This window comes from Ascaphus truei, chromosome 5 (genome assembly GCF_040206685.1).
Source record: "Ascaphus truei isolate aAscTru1 chromosome 5, aAscTru1.hap1, whole genome shotgun sequence".
NCBI classification, from domain to species: Eukaryota; Metazoa; Chordata; class Amphibia; order Anura; family Ascaphidae; genus Ascaphus; species Ascaphus truei.
The window spans coordinates 302904118-302918297 of NC_134487.1; the positions used below are offsets into that span (position 1 = coordinate 302904118).

The following is a 14180-nucleotide window of genomic DNA, read 5'->3' on the forward strand; positions in this document are numbered from 1 at the left end:
AATACAGTCAAGGTGCATAGAGGATACATAGAACTGCCCGCATAGATCGTGTAGCATGCAGTTAAGACGCACCACCAGGGAGAAACAAAGTATCCCTGTAGCGTGTAAATCGAAGCGGGTCCCTGTAAGGCACAATACAACCTGATAAATGAGAATCTCCTGCAGCCTGTAGACTCCGTAGTATGCTACCCACTCCTCCCCCTTGAGAAAGCGCGTGATGACGCGCGAAACGTACGTCGGGGAAACGCCGTGACGTCATTACGCTGACGCATGCGCGAACCGTGTCTTTGGAGTAACGGCAGCTCCCAACTTACTGCGGAGTCTACAGGCTGCAGGAGATTCTCATTTATCAGGTTGTATTGTGCCTTACAGGGACCCGCTTCGATTTACACGCTACAGGGATACTTTGTTTCTCCCTGGTGGTGCGTCTTAACTGCATGCTACACGATCTATGCGGGCAGTTCTATGTATCCTCTATGCACCTTGACTGTATTTCACCTGGTTTTATATCTATCATTAAGCACATGTAGTAGCACACTGCATTGAGGTGCATATTCATTGCTGGGTGCATTTATAGACTGCGGGTCCCCTCCTCTTGCTCCCGCTGCTTGTGTTATTTGCCCTGCGGCAGGAATTGGTTTTGCTGGGGATACGCTGTTTGATTTTGGGTTTTGTTGGGATCCCCTATTAGCTGTGACCTTATTGAGTTGGTCTAGGGAGTATATTAACCCATCACCATCACACACAGTGTGTACCTATAGAGGCCCTATAAGGTGTATCCCTATATTACATTACCTATTCTGTTGAGAATACCTGTATGCTCTAGTCTGCAGCCTGCTATATAGCGTTCTTGATTACACTACAGCTATTTGGAACACATTGTGTTCAATAAGTACCGTTACCCTACACATCTGGGGATTTTATTAATGCACTTTCATGCATTTTTTATTGTGTTTCGTCGGTTTTTATAGCATAGATTATTAAAGTTTTGTTATTTTATTTCATTAGTAGTGTGACCTTTTTGTCTGTGTATCCTATACTAGGATTTGGCTATTCACTGCCTTACACCTTTATTGACATCACAATTATCTTGTCATTTACCTTGAGTGCAATTACAGGGGGCTGTGTATAATCCTTTGATTATTTGTGTGGTTCCTATTGCTTTTCCCCCTTGCACCAGGTAAATTGTGTTTCCATGTTTGTTGGTTTGGTGCAGCGACGTATTTTTGTGTGTTTGCTTTGGAAAGCTCCCAGGCCCTGTGGGTCATTAGGAGGCCGTGACGTTATCCATTGTGGGGTAAAGGAGCTAGAAAATAGCCCTGGTCCGGTGCTCAGAAAGGAACCCCCAGCGAGGTAAAAAGGAATGGAAACCAATGTTGGTAATTAATGTCAGCGGGGGTGCTGTATACATTTCTACATCCTGTCCATATGACTGCGGTCACCGTGATAATAATAGTCCCGATGTCGGGGTGAATGTAGGGTGCCTGGAGACACACTGGAACGCGACTCGGAGCGCTCACTTCACCCGGCACCTTAAACTCAAATACACACAATGTCCAACTGGCTTAAACTTCAAAGCACTGTAATGTGGATGGTATTTTACTCACGGTACCGCCGGACGAGACTCCCGCTGCGCATGCTCCCAAGCGCTGGTAATAGAGACTGAGAAGGATCCACGATGGATAAAATGCCGGTGCACATCAGATTCAAAAGAGGTAACGTGGTGACAGAAAAAAAATGTGTATTGATTGATAAACATGAAAAGTAGTATCGAAGCGGACACCAACATCTTTGATACAGCACTTTGCGTGTGAAACGCGTTGGTGTCAGCTTCGGTATTCGGCTTTTCATATTTTTTATCAATCAATAAACACTTTTTTTTTTTCGATCACCACGTTCCCTCTTTTGAATCTGCTGTGCCTCTGCATTTTATCCATCGTGGATCCTTCTCAGTCTCTGTGACGTCATCCAGTGCGGTTTGCTATTGGCCCATGTGTCCGGGGGCTTTAAAACTGCAGGAGATACCGGCACCCCGTTTATTTAAAAACAAAAAAAACCCTGCTTGAATTCCTTCTTTAACTGAAAACCCAGATTTAAACTGATCACAGAAAAAGTTACGAAGAGGTATTTCTGCATATCACAACAGTGGCAATGGGGGCTGGGACCCCCTGCATCAAATCCCATGGGTAAGCTCACAACTATATACAGTAAAATCTTTGTTATCCGGCACACGAGGGGCCGTATCAGCAAAATTCCGGTTAACCCCTTATACCATAACATACCTGTAGTACACATTTTTCAAAAACATTTACAATAAATTATAACGTATAAAGTATAAAATAGAATAAAAATTCTCGCCAATCAATTAGTAATACTACTATAAAACCATGGCAAACCTCAGATTGCACTGGGAAATACGTGGAACCATCTGGAGGTTCAGGATAGTGTCGGCATGGATTTCTGTTACTACATTGAAGATTTGTATAGGGATAGATCAGAAATTCCTGATACGAAAGCTTGACGGTTGGCAAAATGATGGATAAAACCATTTGTACTGTATATAGTGTCAGGGCGAAATATGTAAAGCTAACTTTACTAGTCTATAAGGCCTTTCCAATATTCACTAGCAACAACAGTGTATTTTAACAACAACAAAAAAATGGAACTGCATCTATAATATCCCTTACATATAACTTACAAAATGTACGTTTTACAGCTTTTATTCAGGTCAATAACGAGTAAAAAAAAATACAAAAAAATGCATGCAAACCTCAAAATAAAAAATGTAAAAAAGTGCACATTTCTGAATAGACACGATTTCCTTTGGTTCCGATGAAACAGTTTATACGGATTGTATGCTGTATAGAGATGCATTGTGGGTCGGGTTGTTCGGATATATTCACGGTTTTCAATCTCTATTAAAAATAAATATTAGTTTGAGACATGCACAACCACAGGGTAATATTAATTAACACTGTAGGTATCAAGTCAGTCATGGTTATATGCTTTGCGGTTTGTGCGAGATGATGATAATACATATATATTATCATTTCAATTAAAGGGGCAATTGCTCCTAGGACCAAAAAAGTGACATGTTTGAGGGGTCTCATTTGGGTGATGGGTGTTTTTTGTTTACCCACATCATTACCAAATCACTTACATGTTTGTTAAAATGATTAGTACGAGTTATGTCAACATGTTGAGACTTGGGAGAGTAATTTCTACGCGCTGCTGCCTTTTGTCTGATCTAAATGCATATTAAAATGGGATTTCATAGCAAGTGCTAGGAGAGATTTATTGGAGATAAGCGTAAAAAAAAGATGCAACTGATAAAATCAGGCGCCCATAAAAAATTTTTTTTTATAAAAATCATAATTTCCACCAAAAATTAAAGAAACTGAATATTTGCTATTGTCATGGTTAGATTTGTTTAGAGAAGCCAATTAGCCTGGCATTGGTTACAGAACTCCCTGGCCAGCTATGGGAATTAATCCTGACAATGCTCAGTGCTACACAAACGAGGTAGTGTTGTAGTCCTTCCCAAAATCCTGCAGATGTCCTCATTAGATGCTACTAAAATATAAACATACAACAAAGCCTACAGCTTCACATTGGCCAACAGGATTATTTGGATAAACGCACTGCAATATTTTACTATTCCATCGCTGCCATTTTCAGATCAAAAAGTGGAATTTCGGATTACCCCCCCCCCCCCCCCCCCAAAGGAAAAAAAACTTGTATATATAGTTTCATTTATTGTAATGCAATAATCCCAAGGTACGTGCTGCTCCACAAAGGGGAACGAGACACGCGCAAGAGATGCACTTGTGGGCAGAGTACACGGCTCGCTCATTTACTATCTGATGCTTTGGAGACGAACACATCTCCAGTTAACAAGGAGGTGCGATAACAGATAAAATCCCCTGTATATGTGGCATTAGGAGGTTCCCTCAATACTGCATGTTCACATACTGTCTGGGATAACACACAAAACTATTTTATTTGGATGACACTTTTTTCCCCTTTACTTTAAGACCTGTTTATTCCAGCCTTGGCTGGCCTATTTTTACACAGAGCAGCTAGGCAAGACATTGCTGTCAGTGGCGTGCTGCTCTCTCTCATATTCAAAACATTAAGAAAAAATAAATAAAAATCGACATTAATACCGACATGTCGATATTCTACGCATTTAATAAAAATACTTAAAAGCAGAGTGCTGGAGAGGAGTTACCGAGTGCAACGTGAGAGGGGTTCAGGGACGGTGGGTGAGGAGTCCCCCCCAGTGACTTGTTGGGTAGCGGACAGCTGGGTTGACACAGTCATGTTATGGCAGCACGTGGTGGTACTTGGTGTTTCCTTGTTGGTACACGGAAATGTTGACTAGATGCAGGAATGCTGCCGCCTTACCATCAGGCCCGCGCCTGGTCTGCAAATAGTCACCACTGTGGCCAGACAGAAAGAACTGGAAACTAGGAGGCACAGGATTCAAGTGCCACGGCATGCGACCTGGAGACCGTTCTGTATGTTACAGCGCCACAAACATTGCAATCTCTTCAGTACAGGCAACCACTGAGCTTCTAACCAAGGGGTCCCCAACTCCAGTTCTCAAGGGCCACCAACAGGTCAGGTTTTCAAGATATCCCTACTTCAGCACAGGTGGCTCAATCAGTGGCATCAGTCGAAGAGTGCACCACCTGTGCTGAAGCAGGGATATTCTGAAAAGGGCCACCAATGGGTCACGTTTTCTAAATATCCCTGCTTCAGCACAAGTGATGCAGTTTTCAACCACTTGTACTGAAGCAGGGATATCTTTAAAAAAAAACGGACTCGTTGGTGGCCCTTGCCCACCCCTGTTGTAACCCCTTCAGAGCAAGATGCATTGCAAGCCGCTCTGTGACGGAGCCGATACAGAAGATGGTAACATTTCCTTGGAAAAAATGTTGTTTTATTCATTCTTCCTATATCTGGGATATCAAACAAAAAGGTGCCGTAGAAAAAAATAAAAATCATTATAATGACCATTAATGCAGAACTCTGCCTCGCAGATCTGCTGTTGGCATCTGTCGAGACAGGAGAAAAGAAATGGAGCTGTTAATTACAGCATGCAGGAGCATTTCCAGAAGTGACTCCAGCGTCCCACTCAGGAGTGACAGCCAGCGCACTGCTGACACCTGAAAGTGGCTGCTTGCAGACAGATCTCTTTCCCCCTGTATGCTTTTCTCTTCGGAAACTTTAACACCTTTTAAAATTGACATTTTCCAAGCACTTCACACCTTGGACATAAATCCAAAAGACTAGGAGAATGCTACCACGGTCATCGTGTCCCGATTGCAGGCAGCCTTATAATGCCCGGTTGATCTTTTACCTACACAGCGCGGTCTATAAAGGAGAACATTAAGAACCCTGCAAAACACGCGGCAAAAAGGCTGCGGCCAAATGTCCTAGGCCGAGCTTTAACTCTTTCAGTCGATAAATCTAAAGCATGGGTAGGAGGGGTAAGAATATTCAAAGCAGGGATTCAATGTCAGGCCAAGAACAGCGTTCTGCGCGACGCCGCTTTGTATTTCAAAAGGACTCTGATATCAGTGAACAGTACCATGCATACCATCATGAGAACAGCGAGCTATGACAAGTACTTTAGGTGGACATCCAAATCTACTCCAGTAGTTTGAATAAGCCTTTTACGGCTGACAAGCAGAAAGGTACCGAGAGGTTACACCGTTGCACCACAGAGGAGGTTGAATTTGTTTTTTTTAATCCCGACGACATGTCCATCGAGTTGTGTGCAAGTGTCTTTATTTATATAGCGCCATTAACGTACATAGCGCTTCACTGCAGTAATACACGTGACAATCATATAAATAACAAATACAAATAACACAAAGGGAATAAGTACTTCGGACATAAAAGTAACATTTAGGAAAAGGAGTCCCTGCTCCAAAGAGCTTACAATCTAATTGGTAAGTAGGAAGAACGTAGAGAGACAGTAGGAGGGCGTTCTGATATGTGCATCTGCAAGGGGCCAAGCTTTATGTATCAGGTGTATAGTATCAGCCACGGTGCTACTCGTATGCTTCGTTAAGAAGGTGCGTCTTAAGGTGGGTCTTAAAGGTGGATAGAGAGGGTGCTAGCCGGGTATTGAGGGGAAGGGCATTCCAGAGGTGTGGGGCAGTCAGTGAGAAAGGTTTAAGGCGGGAGAGGGCTTTAGATACAAAGGGGGTAGAGAGAAGACTTCCTTGAGAAGAACACAAGAGTCGGGATGGTGCATAGTGAGATATTAGGGCTGAGATGTAAGGAGGGGCAGAAGAGTGTGAAGCTTTAAAAGTGAGGAGGAGAATGGAGTGTGAGATGCGGGATTTGATAGGAAGCCAGGAGAGGGATTTCAGCAGGGGAGACGCCGAGATAAATTTAAGAAAGAGTAGAGTGATTCTGGCCGCAGCGTTCAACCTATGTTAAATTTAGACAGATACTTATCCTATATTTGTATTTACAATACATTGATTTGGAGGAAGGTAAAAAAAAAAAAAAAAAACCCCAGTGAAACATTATCCAATGAGGTCTTATAATGGGAAAAACTAATTCCTTTCCGACGCCAGATATATTGCCAAACTGATTTCTCCCTGGATTAACATCCTTCCCTAACTTATTTGGTATATCCCTGTATACGTTTCCTTTCTAAAAAGAGGCCTAACCTTTTAAATATATCCATTGTATCTGCCATCACAATCTCCATGGGCAATGAGTTCCACACTGTAACTGCCCTTATTGTAAAGAACCCTTTCCTTTGTTGCTGGTGAAATGTTTCGTCCAACCTTAAGGGATGACGATCGTTTGTACTGACCTTGTTGTTGCTCTACATATTTCTTGAATTTGCCCGATTGAAAGCCTCATATTCGATCAGGGATCTACAGGCCCTAAAACCACACTGGGACTCTGGGTAAACACATTTAGCCGACTACAAGTGGCTGGTTGGTATTACCAGTGACTGTATGGTAACATACATACCGCGGCGCTGTAGAAGCCCTGTCCATTTATACTCCTCACGTTATTTGACCACGGCAGACTGGCCAGATGTCGCAGTCAGCAACAACTCAGGTGTTGAAATCTCCTAGATCTAGATCCACCATGCTGGGTATCTTATCAATAAAACAGTAACACATCATCGAGTTGATCTTGATCACCTGAAATGGAGTACAGTGTTGAAGTATTGTACTCACAGCAGTAACTATGGTGTGTGATGTTGATAGACAAAGGGTTAGAATACTCCTCAAATCGTTGTACCATTTTAAATCAAGGTGTTTTTGATGGCAAATCCTACCACATGTTTTTGCTCGTCTTCCTAGGCCTTTCCTTGCCATTTTTCTCTTAAAGAGAGACCGCTGATGTCAAACATGTCTCCTGTAATGTCCCAATGTTGACGTTCAGCTCTAGATCAATTACTGCAGTAGTGTGAGCAGACGTGTTTATGAATCACCCGTCAGACCTGTGCACAGGACTCCTAATGAAAGTGCTGATTTCTTCTTCCTTTTTAATTTTATTATTATTTTTATTTGTCTGGTATGGTGTTACAAGTCTTCTTTCTGAATTATGTAAAAGCTGTAAATTGGTTGGACCGCTATCCAGACGAGAAGAGCACCAGACAACTCACCGGGTGATATAAAAATAAAAAAAGTTTAATGGGTTACATGTTTAAAAAACATACCTGGGATATCTTTAACTTGGGGTGAATTGTCCGGTGCCCTTCTCGTCTGGATATTGGTCCAACCAATCTACAGCTTTTACATTGTGCAAATCTTCCTGTTGCAGTGGCGCTTCAAACGTGGATTCAGGTTCCGGTGTCTACTATACATGTCATCCAACCCTTGATGAGACGGCGGTTAGATCCAGAGCAGCGTTACATGAGACCGCAGTACAACAGCGTGGAGGCTCCAAACACTGGGAGTTTAGTATACAGCTCCCGCACAGACTGCAGAATACAAGACGCTGCATCTCTACTAACCGGGACAAAACGGAGACGGAGTTAGGACTTCCATTTGGTGAAGGGGCTTCAGAGGTAATTCAAGTAACCTCCGTTGTGCATATACCCCTACCAGTAGTCCATTAATACCACGTATTACCGCAAGTCCTTACTTCTATCAAGTTTACCACATGTGAAGACACCAGTTAATTAATTATACCTGCTCATGGAACTGCTGAATATGTCCAGACCACAGTACTTAACGTACTATCAATTACACATTATACGGGACTTTATAAAGTTTAAATCCCTAGGGGGAACTTGAAGCTATAAGTGATCCATTTTGATTCTTTGCTTTCTGAATGATACTGAAAGCCCTCAGCAGCCACTGAAGCAGGAAGACTGTGGCAAATCAGCACATTAGCTAGGGGCTGCTCAATTTAAAGCGGGTGGTAGCAGATTACTGAGGTTACAATGACCTGTCCCCACTGTCAAAGATAGCTTGCAGCATCCATTCTCTCCCCCAATTAAGGTTAACATATAATCTATAACTAATTCCTGTGTTGTATCTTCGCCTTATAGTACGGCAGTACTGTCAGGCTGTGTGTCTTCTAAAGGGGTGAAGATCATCTGGAAGCGCAAAACCATGTAAAACAGAAGAAAATTCCTGATGGTGCAGTATTGTGATTATTGTGTGAATAAATATTCAAGGTGCAGTGTGCTAAATACTCACAAGTATAGGGTGAGTATTGTTCCCATAAAGGTATCTTTAAATGACAGCCCGTCGGACCGTCAGACAGGTAAGTGGAGTGGTAAGTGCTGGAGACCCAATAACACAGGCTGAAGATCTCTGTGCAGCAGGGGTGGGCAATGTGAGGGGGACACAGGAAAAGGGACTTAGAGACTTCAGAGCCTATTCCTCAGTGTGTGTCCCCCTCAGTGCCTGAGATGTGCACTTTATCCCCCCTCACTGTGTGTGTACTTCCTATGGAGGGTGGGGGGAGCCCCTGTGATCTCTCAGTCCTTCCCTGTGGGAGTGACCTGGATTCCCCCCTCAGTCTGTCCCACATCCTGAGGGGGGAATCCAGGTCACTCCCACAGGGAAGGACTGAGAGATCACAGGGGCTCCCCCCACCCTCCATAGGAAGTACACACACAGTGAGGGGGGGATAAAGTGCACATCTCAGGCACTGAGGGGGACACACACTGAGGAATAGGCTCTGAAGCCTCTAAGTCCCTTTTCCTGTGTCCCCCTCACATTGCCCACCTCCTGCTGCACAGAGATCTTCAGCCTGTGTTATTGGGTCTCCAGCACTTACCACTCCACTTACCTGTCTGACGGTCCGACGGGCTGTCATTTAAAGATACCTTTATGGGAACAATACTCACCCTATACTTGTGAGTATTTAGCACACTGCACCTTGAATATTTATTCACACAATAATCACAATACTGCACCATCAGGAATTTTCTTCTGTTTTACATGGTTTTGCGCTTCCCGATCTTCACCCCTTCACTGTCCACGGGATCGAGAGAACGACCCCACACTGGGTTAACGCAGCATCCATTTATGTTTGTATTAAGTATCACAATTTATTACACTTGTTTATATATAGATATAATTTTTGAGCGCCACGTTTGATATATTTACTTTTCACTTGTGTGTCTTCTAAAGAATGCAGAAAGCCCAGCCAATAGACATGCAGGTTCTGGGTCGCCCAAGCATCAGAACACCCCTCTCATCCTCATTTATTAGAACACAACAGAAAAGGCAGGTGCCAGTATATTTGGGAACAAATGGTGATATTCCAGTTTCTTTTTTGCTTAATCGGGGCACCACCACTAAACAGATTGACAACCAAAAGCTGAAGATCTCAGTCCACCCTGTCAAAGCAAAGCCTTGTGACAGCATTTACCCCGTCTGGAGTAAGACTAGTGACACCTCCTCCCATACCCCAAGAAGTACTTTGGTTAGTTAACCGCTGCACTGCATTTGGTATCCACTTGTGTATGACAAGTGCCAGGGAGAATCAGCGCCTATTCATTTTTATACAGGTACCCAATAATATTTTTTGGGTGTCCCCATACTACAAAAAAAGATAGCAGAAGCCAAAAGGAGCCATCAGAATCCACTGCAACAAATGTGATTCCCAACACAAAGCATCACACAGGGCTGGTTCTTCAAGCACAATTTAACATAGCCGCATACTTGCTGTGATACATGGCTCTGGGTCTTGCTCCGGGAAAGTAGCATAGCCACTTGCAGTAGTAATTCAGTTTAAGATTACACATGACAGTCACTGCAATATGCCAAATATTGCTATTTTCTGCTTAACTAGTAACCAGCATTTTCTCTGCAAAAGAGAAATATTTTTTTTTTTTTGGTTGAGCTTGAAATGTATATGCTGAAATGTAAATACATCATTACACTACGTCTAGAAATGTGTGAATAGCGTGGACGAAGTTGCGAGCTAGGCAAATTTGCACTTTTGGAGGCACGAAAAAAGCCGTGCTTGAGTCAGAGTTCGCAAGCAATTTGCAAAGTACTGTATTAAGTCAATGTAAAAAGAATACGTATCTGTGGCGCTATTCTTTTTACATCCAGTAATTTTCTGACTAGCGGGTCAGAATTGTATCAACAGCAGACACTTATATTTTTGCATTGCAACTTATATGGTTTATTGTTCTAGTATCACATTAATGTGCATTTATCATTCCATATCTAACTAGTCACATACCCTGTCATATTAGTCTAGTTAGCGCTACCTATCCTGTTTTTTTCGTATTAAGTCAATGTGCATTGCATTTTTGTTTAATATTCTAATTCGCAAAATTCTCTAAAATTGCTACATTTGTTTGCAAAGTTCTCTAAAAGGTTCAATAATCAGGGGTGGCCAACTCCAGTCCTCAAGGGCCACCAACAGGTCAGGTTTTAAGGATATCCCTACTTCAGCACCAGTGGCTTAATCACCGTTGGCTTAATCAGCAGCTCAGTTGTTGATTGAGACATCTGTGCTGAAGCAGGGATATCCTGTTGGTGGCCTTGAGGACTGGAGTTGGCCACTCCTGTTCCTGATTCACATACTGCAGAGACTGGGGGATCACAGTTTCGTATATCTTGACTATAATCAATCATACTGAATGAGCCATCAATGATTTGGAATAGTTAACAAAATTGAATTTAATCTCAGGTCTTTTCTTGCTACAAAAACAGACCCAAAAATACCATTTGTAACATTAAATTTTCACAATGGCTGCTTTGACATTAAATAATGAAAGGCATTGAGACATGAATCAGCAGATCAAAGAGCTTCCCTAACATTCTCCCCAAATTGGCTCATTGAGCAAATTAATGGGCTAGAAGGAATCTTCCAGCGTCGGAAGGGGTCTTGTGGCGTAGCACCACTAAGCAAACATGGGCCACAGTGGGATGTAAACCACTCCTTTTTTTCTATGGCCATGAAAAGCACCAGGTCTGCCCTGGCATACACCTAGCTGCCTAAAACCTGCGGCAAATGAATGAAACTTTCAAACATTTCATGGATACGCTAATGAACAGAGAGAAAATAACTGATGGGGCTTCACTGGAGAATACCGTGCTATTGGTACAGGAAGGGATCAATGGTATTGAAGGAAAAAGCAGGATGCTAAAAACCTTTGCAGACTTTGTTGGGTAACAATTCCTCTAAACTGTGGTTTAATATGCTTTATGTACAATGCATGTATTTTTATTCTTAATCTCAAAGCAGAAATTCTACACCCCCCTTCTTTTCTTATTTTAATATGTAAAGCGTGTGACAATGTATAATTCTACATTCTTCCCTAAGCTGGCAATCGTTTGGTGCTCCTGTTATAAAAAAGGGAAGTGATAAAGTGCGCAACTATTATCCAAGTGATTTCCAGTGAGAAACAAACAGCTAATAGTGCAGTGACTAGAGATCAAGTAAAAAGAAACATTACTTGAATCCGTGGAAAATATATAAATAGTAAATAACAAGGAAACGGTCAATAGCACAACCTTAACAATGTGTATATGCAGTGTTCTGCAGAGAGGGATGGCTCAACACCCCTCGGTATTAGGAGAAAAAGAAAAAAACAGCGCGCAACGCTCATGGTGAAGTACATATATTGTTCTCCAATCAATGTAACAGGGGCAGTGGCGCAGCTAGACATGCGCGGGGCCCCGGGCAAAAAATAAATAAACTAGAATCTCAGGGCACCATTAATATTAATACTGACCACAATTCTTTCTCCCTCCCCCATTTTCTCCCTCATCATCATCTCTTCCCCTGTCCTTCATCTCCCCCACCACCACCACCCCCTCCTCATTTTCCCCACCACCATCACCCCATTTCCCCACGGGCCCCATCATCATCAGCACCTATCATCTCTCTCCCCCTTCCTCCCCAATGCCCACCGGTGGGTGGAAAGGGCCTTAAACAGAGGCTAGGCCGGCAGAGGAATCGGCAGCATGACTCCGGCAGAGCAGGGAAGCAGGTGAGGAACGCACTCTAGTGGTCTGACCCGGAAGTCTTTCTTACTTCCGGGGTCGGCTCTATAAAAGCTGCTCGATTACTCTGCCGGCTTCTGTTTAAGCCGACAGCAGGGGGGTGGGGGGAGGGAGAGGTCAGAGAGAGAGCGGGGCCCCTAGAGCGCGTGATAGTGTCACTATAGTGTGTAGGGCTGAGGTTCTCTTTATATGCACCAGTATTTTATTATACCGTTATGCCAGCTATGTAACTTCATGCTTCCTGTGCAAAATCCTGATTGTGTGCCTAACGAAATGGCTGCCTTTCAGTTTCAATCAACTCTTCAGGCAATGTAACTCAGCAGCTACAATGTATCCTGATATTACAAAAAGGTAACATTGACTATTATTACAGTTTAAACTGTTGGGAACACTGGCAACAAATGATCAAACATGAAAGTGTTATAAAGATCTTGCACTGGTGGGGAGGTGAGCAAAACCAGCTATAGAAATTAAAGGAGGCTTATTATATTAAAACTCATTAAAAATGGCATTAAGAGTGAAATTTAAAACAAACCACTAATATCTAATGCTACAGAACGAATTAAAAAAAAAAAAAAAGAAGATATATATACACTTTTTTGTTCTATTTACATGTTTTGCAGCTTTAAGTGGAAAAGTGTATAAAACAAAAAAAAAACTCTTAACCTATAGAAAATATACTTATTTAAATTGAATTGCGATATTACCCTGGTAGTTCCATATTGTTTTTCAGTGATCAACCATGTAAAAAAACAAGATTATGAAGGGCAATTACTTAAGCTTTGACTGGTCATTTACACACCCTCAGTATATCAGGGATGGCCATCTCCAGTTCAAGGGTCACCAACAGGTCAGGCTTTGAGCCACCTGTGCTGAAGCAGGGATATTCTTAGTCACCCCTGCTCTATATTCATGAGACGATGCATATTTTTGGAAAATCTAATAAAAGGCAAAGACAATGCTAGAGACCAACAAGGATAAAGTCACATCGCTTGAAGTCACAAAATTACTTGATCGTATCTCAAATTCAAATGTTCTGTAGGACCGTTTCCACTTTTGTGATAGGATGTCACATTTGTTTAAGGATATTGCAAAAAAAGAAAAATAACAAAGCATATCTAATGTTTGCTCGGGACTGCACCGAAGCACATCATCTTTCACATGTACCCGAATAAAGAAACAGCGCCTCCTTCTAAACGTTTGGTTTGCTTTACTTTTTCCAGGCGGCTGCTTCACTCCAGGGGATACAAGGTCTCTACCTTTTTTACACCGTAACAAAAAAGTGCTACTTTCACATTAATATTGCGATTGAACACTTATCTACACAGTTTCCTTGTTTTTATCCGTTTATAGTAAACACATTAGTTTAGTACTAAAAAGAGCTTGAGATATGAGGTGTGAACTCCCAGTAAAATGATCGGCAATACTCGCAACGCTCATTACATCTAGTTCTAATCCCTGAATGATGTACAGCAGTCACTTGTTAGGTCACCAACAGCCCATATAATCTGTTGGTCAAACTGCGCTTTCCTTAGCCCAGATAGTATCAGGACTAATAAATGGGGAATGCAGATTTATATAGACAAGACTCAGCAACTGTAATTGCTATCTAGTTTCCTTCCATCCTTAATATAGTCCAGGATAAATATGTTGGTAAAGAAGATTAAAATAATATACAGAATTCTTCTATGATACCCCCAACAAATGTTGAGG

At 42.3% G+C, this 14180-nt stretch overlaps 1 protein-coding gene across 23 annotated transcripts in view; it reads right to left on the reverse strand.

Annotated features, from left to right (window-relative positions):
* The window catches only part of PLEKHA5 (pleckstrin homology domain containing A5), a 196052-nt gene that overhangs the window by 133956 nt on the left and 47916 nt on the right, over window positions 1-14180 (reverse strand). The window contains exon 4 of one of the 23 annotated variants that reach the window (XM_075602994.1): window positions 2828-2915. The exons of the other annotated variants lie outside the window; for them this stretch is intronic. Coding sequence (XP_075459109.1) covers window positions 2909-2915 — 7 coding nt within the window. The 3' untranslated portion in view covers window positions 2828-2908. Of the gene's footprint in view, window positions 1-2827; window positions 2916-14180 lie in introns of those variants that run through there. 23 annotated transcript variants of the gene reach the window in all.